The 12,829-nt window shown below is 37.6% G+C and overlaps 1 protein-coding gene across 1 annotated transcript in view; it reads left to right on the forward strand.

Moving 5' to 3' along the window:
* Window positions 1–12,523: 12,523 nt before the first annotated feature.
* The window catches only part of DOCK5 (dedicator of cytokinesis 5), a 166,112-nt gene continuing 165,806 nt past the window's right edge, over window positions 12,524–12,829 (forward strand). Inside the window, exon 1 of the mRNA XM_011360348.2 lies at window positions 12,524–12,578. Within this exon, the coding sequence (XP_011358650.1) occupies window positions 12,524–12,578 (55 nt within the window). The remainder of the gene's footprint in view (window positions 12,579–12,829) is intronic.

Here is a 12,829-nt window from a genome sequence, read left to right on the forward strand (position 1 = left end):
TTTTATCAATTCTTCATTTTCAAAACATTCTTAATTTTTTTACTCACTTATTTTTCTAGATGAACTTCATTATCATTTATATCTAAAACTCTTTAAAAACCCTTTGGGATTTTAATTATAATCTAATTTAGTATATGTTTTGTTTAGAGCATTGAAATAATTATTGAGATCTAGTAATTTATCTTTCCTTATAGGAACATCACGTTTGTATTTACTTGGGTCTTCGTGCCTTCTAATCTTTTAAACAAAAAAAATTTTACCCAAGAATTCTAAACTCAGCTGAACTTGAAGGCAACAAAAATTTACAGATATAAGAGCCAGGAACATAACCTCATCGCAAACAAATTACTTGGAGATTGTCTCAGTCCATTCAGGCTGCGATAACAAAACACCAAAGACTTACAACCAGGGGAACTGTATTGCTCACCGTTCTGGAAGTCAGAAGTCTGAGATTAGGGTGCTGGCATGGTCCCGCGAGGGACCTCTTCCAGGTCTCAGACTTGTGGTTGTATCCTCACATGGCGGAAGAGGTTAGCGAGCTCGTTTATAAGGACTTTAATCCTATTCATGCGGATTCCACCTTCATGGCCTAATCATCTCCCAAGGCCCTACCTACCATAACATCACCTTTGGGGGTTAGGATTTCAGCATATGACTATGGGGTGGGGACACAAACATTCAGACAGTAGTAGAGACTTACTCAATCTACAGATCACTCTAAGTAATGCAAAAATGAAGAAATAATGCTATGAAAAGATTAGTGGTAAACCAATTGGCAGAAGACTATTCAAAACTAATGATTTTAAATATAGCTGCAGAGACTTGTAAATACCTTGCAACAGGTAACAGTGACTTTTGGAAAAAGCAGATAAATAATATAAAATAAACAATTAACTATAATCTGATGTAATGAAACTGCCAGGTTTTGTAAACAAAAACTAGGAAGTGGTTTGAAGAGGGATCTGAGGATGTGAAGGTATATACTGATTTTCTTTCTTACATAAGTTGATTCATGTTTCATTAAAGGTTTTAATAATTATATATAGGTTCAAGAGAGTTTTTAAAGTAGCAAAACCATCATGATTACAATGAATTTATTTGTGTTTAAATTTTTTTTAATCAAGGTATAATTTACATACAGTAAAATTTATTTTTTTAGTGCATTAACCTGTGAATTTTGAGTAATTCATTCAGTCGTGCAGCTGCCTCCACAGTCAAAATGTAGAGCATTTCCATCACTCTCAGAATTTTTCCCATGCCCCTTTCTAGTGAGCTCCCCTTCCAGCCCAAGGCCTTGGCAACAGCCAGTCTGTTCTTCCCTGAAAGTTTTACCTTTTTCAGAATGTTACCTAAACGGAATCATGTCTTATGTATGTACCCTGTTGAGTCTGGCTTCTTTCACTGAATGGAATGCGTGTGAGAGTCATTCATGTTGCATTAGTAGTTGCTCCTTTTTATTGCCGAGTAGAAGTCCACTGTGTGGTTGTACCACAGCTTGTTTATTCATTTTCTCGTCAAAGGACATTTGGGTTCTTTCCAGTTTTTGACATACATATAAAGCCTCTCTATATAAAGAATTACCTTATTATATTACCAGAAAGTGAAAAAGGAAACTGGAAACCACAGAATGAGAGGTAAAAGACAAAACAAACAAACAAAAAAATGCAGAAAATAGCATAAAATAAAATATTTGTAACAATAACAATATTGTTAAATTTTCCATTAGTTGACAGTGAACTAGAGGGAAAAATGGCTCTAAGCTTAGGCAACTAACTATATTCTTCCTGAAATTTCTTAAAAGGGCCAAAGAACTATCAAGATAGAGAAAATCTGGGATCAGCCTTATTAGGGAGCTCTGCCATTCATACCCCCATACTGGGCACATCTTCACATACCACGTAGTAACACACACCTCACTCCACACTCACATCCCCAACCATTGTCCTGCTCCATTGGAAAATTTTCATAATATCAGAATATAGTACATAGGTAAGGGGAAAAAAACCCAGATTGGTCTGCAAAGGTGTACAGACAGGACCTCACTGAAGGATGCTATCAGTAATACTGTTAGTTCCCGTTTGAGGAGATTCAGTGAGGGGAAAGAGTCTTCTAATTTAGGTAAGTAGAGAGAAATCTACACAGGTCCTCTTTTGTCACTGTTGAGCAACCATCCAGAAGACGCCTGGTGTCAGGAGGCCCATGCACATGGGGCCATGACTGACGTGAGACTCTGCTTATGGAGTTTGTCTTTGCATGGAGACCCAGGAGAGACCTGGACAAGGCACATCACACAGCAGTTTGTGTCGATTAAGCTCTAAGTTATGTGGAACAGGCAGAGCATTGTAATCCCTGAAGTGGTGAAGCCGTCGCAGGCTGGGATGATTGGAGCAAGCTTGTGTAGTGTTGGCCTTTTGTAAGTTACCTTTATGGATAGGATTTGGTCCAGTGGAGGAAAGCAGAGGGGGCCATTTGAACAAGGAGATTACTAAAGACTCAATCAGGAATGAGCTTTGAAAATTCTTAAATCATATACATCAGTAGAAAATAGAGAACCATTGGAAGATTTTCGAGCTGGGGAATAAGACATTAATATGTAATGTTAAAGTATTAGAGGGGCATGATTTTGCAGAATAATGTTATGATACCAGTAATGGCTTGTTCTTCCCATGGTAAATGTTTTAGAAATATTATTCTCCATAATAGCCCTGTGCTGTAATTGTTATTATTTGTCCCATTTTATACATGAGGAGAGACTGGAAGCAAAGCAATTAGTTAAGACCCAAGGGCAGTAATCTGAGTTCTAGGTGATGAAGGAAAGATAAAAATGGAGGGAGCAGAAATGGAAAGCAGAAATTCTAAGATGACTATAGGTATCAAGCCTGAGTGACTTAGATTACTATGTCCCCAGTCATCTAACTGAATGAGATCGATTTTTATACTACACTCTGACATTATACATTTCTTCTGGGGCAGAGGGGTGGCTTGGGGATGTGAGTGGGGAGTGAGATGCATGTGACTATGTGACATGTGCAACTCATCACAAATGTGTTGCCTTTTAGTGGTACATGATCTTATCCTTCTCGACTTGTGGTTCGCAGAACAGAAGCAGAAGTTGGAACTGTAACACTTTCCATTTGAAGCAAATAAAATTACTGTAGGTCACTGCTTACTGACTAATTCATTATATTGAAATAAAATCTAACATGCTAATATGGAAGACCGGGAAATATATTTTCATCTAACTTTGGAGTGAATTCTATTTGTAAATGCTGACAAAAAAGCAAGCCTAGATTTCTGGTTAATATCTAATTTAAAAAAGGCATTATTTTGCTATTAACATTTAGATTATTATAAGTTTGGTTGTTTTATGAGCAATATTTCCTTTTTATGAACATTCAAGGCTAAAATATTTTAATGCGTTGGAGATATGTTGAATTTTCATGCTGCTTTACTTTTCTATGCTACTGAAATGTATGTGAAAAGAAAGTGGAATTCAGGTGACTTTTTACATTTGTAAACTGATAATAGTGAAACATAATCTATGAAATTTAGATTTTTCATTCTAAAATTAAATCATAGAAATAATGTAGTCACCTTTCTTCAGACTAGAGGAAGAAATGAGATTGAAAAGAATTTTCCATATCTTTGCATTGAATCCACTCCAACTAATTTTATCTTGAAAAGAAAAGGTTCTGTGGTTACTAAAAATATGTGTGTGTGTGTGTGTGTGTGTGTGTGTGTGTGTGTGTGTGTGTGTGTATAAGGTGAATAAATTAGAAAGTTAGCTCCTTTTGTTCATAGACTAATCTGATGCTTGCTGGTTTGATTCATTCCATCATTCATTCATTGCATAAATGGTAATTGATCATTTGTTTTTATTCCTCCACTGTTTTCATTGTTTATTTTAGAAGCACATTCAATGCAAGGCAAAATTTATTTTAAAGAGTACTTATGTGGCCTTGAAAAAAAGGATTCTAGATTGCTCCTCCCAGACCGCCCCTAACCAGCTGTATGATCATAAGCAAGACACTTCATCCTGGATCTTAGTTTTCTTATATGTGAAAAGAGCACTTAGATCTAGAATTTCCATTAAAGTCCTTCAGTTTTAAAGGTTTCTTTAAAAAAAAAAATTTTTTTTTAAGAAAGGTTTTGTGAGACTTACCAACGTTTCATGGTTCAAAAGGCATTTATGTTGACAATGATCGAAAATGAATATGAAGACCTAGATATGAGTTTCAGCTCTACCACTTACTAACTTAGTTAACATTTACCCAGGGAAGAAATTTAAATGCTTTACATTTATTATCCCTTAATCCTCACAAGAACCCAATATGTGAAATGCTGTAATTGTACTCATTTTACAGGTGAGGAAATTGAGGCAGCAAGAGGTTAAATTATATCCAAAAAGAATTAATAAATACAGAGTCGGGGTTTGGACTGAGGTAGTCTGAGTCCAGAGCTGGTATGATTAACAATAATATAATATTGCAGACCCCTTAATCTTTCATAGATTACCTTCCTTTATCTGTAAAATGAGGTCCATGTTGCCTCTTCCTTGCTGGTTAGCATGAGGCTTGAATACAGTACTATAGAGGTTCTTGAAGTGTTGACTTCAGTGCTATCTGGGAACATGTTCAAATGCAAATTATTAGGCCCCATTTCTAACCTACTGAATCAGAAACTCTAGAGTAGGGCCCAGCAGTCTCTTTTAACAAGCCCTCCAGGTGATTATGACGCTTGCTAAAGTTTGTGAACTGCTGGGATGATATACTTAAAGGTACACGTTAACACAGTAAATAGTGTAAAATAGTTTTTCTCTGTCATGAATACTCTCCCCCATGCATATGTACATGTAAATCTGATTTTCTTTGTTTGAATTAAATATTGAATACATAAAAGAATATTTTAAACATGGGAAAAATTAATATAAAGAGTAATATAAACAGTAATAAAAACTCACATGTATTCCCATCCAATGAGATGCAAAAAAACTTCTCTGTATATTAGCCCCCTACCCATGCTCCCCCCTGATAATATGACATCCCAGCTCCAGCCTGGATATAAAAATATCCTGAAATTACTGTATTTTATTTCCACAAATATTTTATATGGCCTTACGACATGTATGTGTATATTTTTAAAACCGAATTCATTTAGTTTTGCAAGAGTTTTGAATTTTGTGTGAAGGCATCATCCTGTGTATTTTTTTCCTGTGATTTTTAAAAAATTTGCTTAATATTTTGTTAGTGGTATGTGTACAAACTTGGTGTACAAACTTAGAACTGTTGGGTGCAGTTCTAAGACCCTCCTGAATATGATCTGTGGGGTAAGGTGCATGCATTCATTTTCCCTGCTGTATTCTATATTTAAATATACCATAATTTCTTTATTCTCCTTTCAGTGGACATGGGTTGATTCTAGTTAATTTTTGTTATTACAAACATCACTACTGCGAACATTCTTGAGCATATTTCTTGGTACACTTGTGCAGAGTTTCTCTGTGACACTGGTTTTCAGACTGTTTCACCTGCAATCTCTAGGAAGATACCACTTTGTATCATAACCCAGCAATTTCAGCTTGCTTGTTATAGTATAGAGAAATACAATGCAATGGATTTTTTTATATTGACAAAACATTGGGTCCTAAATCTTCCTTAAATTCATCATTAGTTTTAGTAACTCCTTTGTAAATGCCTTAAGATTTTCTCTATAGATGATCGTGCCATTTGCTAATAAACACAGCGTTATGTCAGCCCTTCCAATTAGTAAGATTTCCATTTCTTTTTCTTGCCTTACTGCACTAGCTAGAACTACCATTAAAATGTGGAATAGAAGTGATGAGAGCACACATCCTTGCTTGCTCTGGGTGTTAAGGAAGCACATTTAATATTTGACCATTTGGAATGATGTTAGCAATAGGTGTATCATATATGGTTTTTATCAGGTTGAAGATACAGCTTTTTTTTTTTATCATGAATGGATATCAGATTTTATGAAATGCCTTTTCTCCATTAATAGAAATGTTCATATTTTTTTCTTTTTTCATCTTAATGTGGTGGATTACATTGGTTTTTGAATGGTCCTAGGTTATTTAGAGGTGTGTTATGTAGTTTGCAAATATTTTGTTTTTTCTAAATATCTTTCTGTTAATGATTTTTAATTTAATTCTTTTATAGTCAAAGAGCATGTTTTGTGTGATTTGAATCCTCTTCAGTTAACTGGGACTTGTTCTTTTGCCTGATCTACATCATTTCTGGGTCTTTTTTTGTTGTTTCATTTTTCTTCTAACAATAGATGATATTTTCCTCCTCCTTTGCATGCCTGGTCATCTTAAACTGGATGTCAGACATTATAAATTTTATCTTGTTCTGGGATACAGTTAAGTCATGAGAAAACTTTTTCCTTTCCAGGTATGCATTTGCTTTTTGTTAGGTGGGACCATAGCCTTTAGCCTAGGGCCAGTTTGGTGACACAACTAAGGCAATACTTTTGTGAGTACTCGACCCAATGACCACAGATCATCAGGTTTTTTGACTCTGGCTGAGGAGAATGTGAACTGTTCCCACTCTCGTGTGAAGGTTGGGAATTATTTCCTGTACTTTTCTAGTGGTTCTTTTTCTTGGCCTTGGTATTCTCTTCACATGAACATGCTGACCAGTGATTGGCTGTAGACTTTGGTGGGACTTCCCAGCCCACCTCTCTGTGAGTCTCTGCCCTGCATATTTTAGCTATCTTTACCCTCCTGGACTCTCAACTCCCTTTCTTCAGCTCCGGGTGACTACTGGGCTCTGTTTGGGTTTCTCCTCCCTGTCGTTTTTCCTGGAAACTCTTTTCAAGCAGGAAACACAGGGAATTGCAAACTTCCCTCATCTGTTTATGCTCTCTCAGGCATCACTCTCCTACATTGCATGCTGTTAAGTGTCTGAAAACTACTGTGTCATATAATTTGCCCATTTTTTAGTTGTTTTTAAGACAAAATGGTTCATCTGATCCCCGATGGGTTCCCTAGTCCACTGTGCCCACAAACAGAAGTGAAATACATATTTTTTAAGAAAGAAAAATATTCCAAGTTCATACTGATATTTCCAATTCAAATAGGTTAGCCCAGAATTATTTATCTTTTTTTTTTTTTTTTTTATTTTGTACTTGTCTTTTCTCTTATGCTCAAAAATCTTGGTTCCAAAGACATTACTGATAATTACTCATTTTTATGTTTCTTCTCACTTTATTCTTACAGCAGCCCTAAGAAGTGGACAAAATACCAGTTAACAACATGTCATTTTATTGATGTGGAAACCGAAGCCTGAAACAATTAAATGGCTTGCCTAAGAGTCCAGAATGATAGTTTTTTGGCCAAGCTGCAGAAAGTATCTTCAGTGGCCTGACTGTGATTTTGTTTCACCTTGGTCTATCACTTTACAGACACACACACACACACACACACACACACACACACACACGGCTTCCATTTCCTCATTTATGGAACAAGGGGATGTGAGTGATTTTCCAGATACCTTCAGTCTCTTGCTTTCTCAGCTGTTTGCTCCTCTCGTTCCCTCCTCCCTCGTGGCCACACACACATACATTCTGTTTTCTCACTGTGCTTGCAGTAGGAAGCGGCTCTAGTGTATATGATACTGAAGAAGCTGGGTGCAGTTCTAAGCCCCTCCTGAAGATGATCTGTGGGGCAAGGGCAACTGGCCTAACTTGTCCCAGGACAGGCCCTGCTGAGATGTTGAGTGCAGGTCCAAAGCTGCTGCTGCTCTATTTGCATTTTCAGGTTGATGATTGTAAATTATGGGTTTGCAGCTTGGTTGGGGATCATTTCTTTTCTCGGAGAACTGGTTTTTTTTGTTTTTTTTTTTTTGTCTCAAATTCATGTATGTATGGAGAAAATAGTCACTGACGTTTTCCTTGTCATTTCAAGGTACTTGTTCTAGAGTCCACGATAATCTGTGGCTTTTATCTTCAGATTCGCTATTCTTCAATTATGATTTCTGTCTATAAATTAGACACAGTGGACACAACACAGTCTTAGATCTGACTATTTTTATCTTAACTGTTTAATTTTAATTTAATAAGAACATCTACCAGGAAGAACCTGATAATAATACCTGTTCAATTGGGGAAGGTGTTCTGAGCTTGTTAGAAAGTTAGATTTTTTACTTCATCATTAAAATCCTGCCTCAGTTGCCCTCAGGTTTTTTTCTCTTTTACTTTTCCTTAACAAGAAAGAGATCAGTTGAAAAGTATAGAAGCGAATGGAACTATAGTCACGAATAACATTAGAATGTGCACCTCTAATGTCTTATCCAGACTGAGAATACTACAGTGGGTCCATGATTGAGGCATCACTAGTATTCTGAATAACACTCTAGTACCTCAGTTGAATCACTGCAGAAATCCTTCAGAAGGGGCAACAAGAAAATGGTTAAAATATTAAAATATTCACTGACTCTCATGCTGCTTCTTAGGGGAGCTCTGTACCTAGTCGCCCGCAGTAAAATAGCTTTACTGTTCTTAAGGACACCTGCATTTCATTGTCCAACAACCTTTATCATAGAAGGACTATTGAGACTAGCTTGTTCTGTTAACACTACAGTCCTTCCTGGTCCCTCGTTTTCACTGACTGACTTCCACTGACTTGGTGGTGAGGATGGTAGTGTCGGTCTTTGCGGATGTGGGTGCCACCGTGCTCAAAGTGGGAAGCTGGACAGGGCAAGAAAAGGGAAGGAGAAAGGGGAAGGTGACTGACATTGACTCAGTATCCACCAGGTGTTAGTCATCGTCCTGGGAGCACTGCATACCTTTTCTTTGGTTTCACAAAATCATGTGAAGAATGTACTGTTGCTGCCATTTTTTAGATGAGGAAGCTGTGGGAAAAAGCTCCCCGCATTTGTAGAACATAGACTTTTTTGTTCTATAATTACTTTTTTGTAATTTTCAGTTGCCTCATTTTAGCCTTTCTCCTTTAAATAATTCATGTAAATTTAATTTCATATTAATTGAAATGACATGACTTATAGTAATCATTTGGTACTAGTGAGGACATAAATAAACTGTACTCGAGTTTACGTCTGTGAAATCTCTCCCGTTAAAGATATTTATTGATTTCATCCACAAGGAGATAAAATGCTTAAAATAGAGATTTCTAAAGAATAATCAATAACTGGGTCATTAAATCCTCTGACCTCCTAAACAGTCTAGAGAATGAAGTTAAGAATCTTGTATGAACATCCTCCTGTGGACCGATGGTGGAAATTATAAGCAAAGGTCCTCATCTGATAGCTCCTGGCCTGGAAAGTTCTGAATGGAGATGCAATGTGATGGTCACCTCAACCGAAAAAGCATAGTTTGGAGCCTTATTGGAACGATCAGTGTAAAACCATAGATTTTTACTTTTTGGCATCAGATCTTCTATTGATTTGGAGCAAAAGAAAGCCTGAGTGGTTTTCTAATTGCATTAAATCTACAGAGAAGATAAACGATGAGCTATGTAGGGCCCTTTATTTTCTACATAGTTCCAATGGCCGAAAGTAGGAAGATTAATATAATAATGAAAAAGATGAAGTTTGATCATCTTTTAATGTTCTGAATAGTATATAACACAAATTGGGACTTCGTTCTGTGTTCGCTGGATCTTTTGTTAGATTCTACCAAAAGACTAATAGAAAACATCGTGTTTTAGTAATTCTTCAAGGGTTGTAATTTGAGGATTCATGAAAGAGCCTAATTTATTAGAGTAAATACTAGTAGGCCACAGACTTTTCATCATCAGAACTAATCCTCATTTTGGGTCCTATTAGTCTATTCTGTTGGTTTCTTGTTGCATAAGCCTAAGACTTCAAATTTTTTTCCCTCTCATCAGCCTGTTTTTTTTTTTTTTTTAAAAAAAGGCAAACTTAAAGATCTGGTAAATACAAACTATTTTACATTTCTGGACATACTGTCTAGTCTTCTTGGCTCTGCAAAATTACACTTTTGTGATATAAACAGTAAGCTGCTTAGGGAAGAATTCCAGCAATTCGTCTTCCTCAACCTTGCACATAGCAGCCAGCACGGCGATTTATATACAGCAACTCCCTGTTCTCGTTTAATTTCCTCAGACAAAAAACAAGAGATTGTGGTGATGCCTGCTAGTTCAAAACGACGCAACTCATTTCTCTTGCCTCTTATCATCTCATGAATCGGAGGCTGTTGGAGCCATGGGGACCCTTAGAGTCATCTGGTCCAATGCCTAGTTTACAGATGGGAAACTGAGGCCCAGACTGAGCAACTCATTTAAAGTTATGCATGTTTAAGTGGCAGAGTTGATCTTCAGTTCTGTCCTTTGAACCCTGAGGGTTTCTCCTTTGTTTTCCTTCTTTGTCTTTGTAGTAGTTATTCACATCCCAGGGAGAAAACGTGATCCACTCAGTGTACTAGTTGTATGCCTGTTCTTGAAATCGCACCAGATTCACAGTGTGATCACCAGCCATTGATTTGTACCATAAAGCTTGTTTTTAGAAGCTGCATTCTCATTTAATGAGCGAAATCAAAGGCAACATATTGAGAATCTGTAAAGCTCTTCTCTTTGTTTCCAGGCTATTCCAGGGCATACTTTTCACCATTATGGACCAATGTGGCAAAATATGATGAATGGGCCATCACAGGACCAGTGCTAGCTATAGCCTTTCTGCTTGTAAAGCTGGGATACTTGGGGCAAAGGTGCTTACCCCTTCTTAGTCTGAGTTTCCTCATTAAATAATGTGGTACGTGGTACCCACTCCATACAGTTACCATATTATATATAGAAATGAAGCCATACAATACAGTAGAAGTGAGGTGTACTCAGGGAGACTGAAGAGGGCACAGTTCTAAAGTGCATAGTTGGAATGAATAGATGACAGGTGCAACTGTTTGTAAGTCTTGTTGATACTTCTGCCCAAAACATGAAACAATACTAATATCCTCTGACCAGTGACTTTTCACTGCAGTGAAAGCCATTGTTGAAGGGATGTTCTTCCCATGGGGATCTCTTTGAAAGCTTGGGCTGGGAAGGCAGATTCTCAATTGCGTAATAAGACAAAGAAGCAATTTTGATATTTTCCTTTATCGAGTGGTGGAGAATCATGGCTCCTCCTTCTGAGGAAAACAGAAGTATGTTGGAGTTTGGGAAAGAAGTGGTGAATAACTGAATCGATTGGTGGATTTTATAAAAGTTACTAGTGTGCCTTAAGGACCTTCTTTGGGTCTAATCCAGTGCCATGAAATGTGAAAGACAAAAGTAATGTGTAACTAGGTCCCCATTTGTGAAGGGTTTACTTTCTGATCGGTGGCAGATAATACTAGGGTACTAGAGACTCCGTAGTCATTTGTTGAATTGAATTGTGAATGTGAGCTTTGGAGTTACATAAAGAAAAGGTAAGTTGTTCCAGGCAGGAATGAACTATAGGTGGAACACAGAATTTAGGGGAGAATATAAGATTTTTAACTGGAGCAGAGGGTGGAATTTGACAGGTAATGGAAGCAAAAGTGGATAATTAAGGCTGGGATTATTTTTGGAGCACTTTGGTTATCAGATTTAGGACCTAGGACTTAAGGAAACAGATTGCTCTATGGTCTGTGGGGGGTGTGTGTGTGTGTATGTGTGTGTGTGTGTGTGTGTGTGTGTGTATGTGTGTGTGTGTGCATGTGTATGTGCACAACAGTTCTTGATAGGTGTTTGTGCTTGGAGCTAGATGCTGGCTTTGAGAGCTTCTGCTTACTTTCCTGATAACTAAGAACAGGGAAGAGATGAAGTTCGGTCATTACACAACCCATTGTGACATTGTAACCTCACTACTTCCTGTTTCTATCTGAAAGCAGGACCAGTAGAAGGAACCGGTTCAGTGGAAGGCAGTGAATGGGGACTAGGAGGACTCAAGGATGTGAGAGTTACATTTTCTGTAGAAAACCAGCTATATATTTAATGGGCAAAGCATTTGAGTCAACTCTTAGTTAGACGAAGGAGTTGAACTTCAGTGGGGTAGCAGCTGTGGTCTGGTGGCCCTTAAACAGGTCCAGAGATTGGAACTAACTCCTACTTCTGAGTTCTGTGCATCTTCGCCTAACCTACTTAATCAGTCAATCCTTGTTCTGAATTTATAGTCTAGAACAATAACTCAATAGTAAATAAATTTTGACATAATTTGTCCAGGCTTCTGTGCCAAGACTACAGGAGAAGACTATTTGGGTGATTCCCTTCAAAAAGAGAGGCTGCTTGAAAAAGGTGTGCCTGGAGGTGTGCTCCTTCCCATTCACTCATTGATGTAATGACCGTGATATAAGGAAAAACCTATGGCCAAGCTGCAAACACAGTGTGCAGTGCAGGCCCAGGGAAGAACAATAAGTACCCGCAATTGGCAGACAGGACAGTGGAGTGGATGCCACGTACCACATTGTTTAATGAGTAAACAGACTCAGAAGGGGTAAGCACCTTGCCCCAAGTTGCCCTTTTTAATGACCCCTGCGGGATCTGGCAGAGGGATCGGTGACCTTCCTCATGTCCTCGTCAGAGCTGCGAGACGGGGAACAAGGTGGGTTCCTTGGATTGTCAGGTAAATGGCTAGAACTGAATCTCTCAGGTGGTTATATTTCCCTGGAAGGATGCAGATTACTTACTCATCGTAAGAGTAATGACAAGAAATCTACTTTTTTAAAAACCAGCTTCATTGAAGTCTAATTTACATGCCATCAAAATCAACTCATTTTAAGTATACAATTTAGTGATTTTTAGCAAATTTGCAGAGTTGAGTCACCAATACCACAGTCCAGTTTTAGGATGTTGTCTACTCCCCCAAAACTCCCG

Source organism: Pteropus vampyrus, unplaced genomic scaffold (genome assembly GCF_000151845.1).
Source record: "Pteropus vampyrus isolate Shadow unplaced genomic scaffold, Pvam_2.0 Scaffold53, whole genome shotgun sequence".
NCBI classification, from domain to species: Eukaryota; Metazoa; Chordata; class Mammalia; order Chiroptera; family Pteropodidae; genus Pteropus; species Pteropus vampyrus.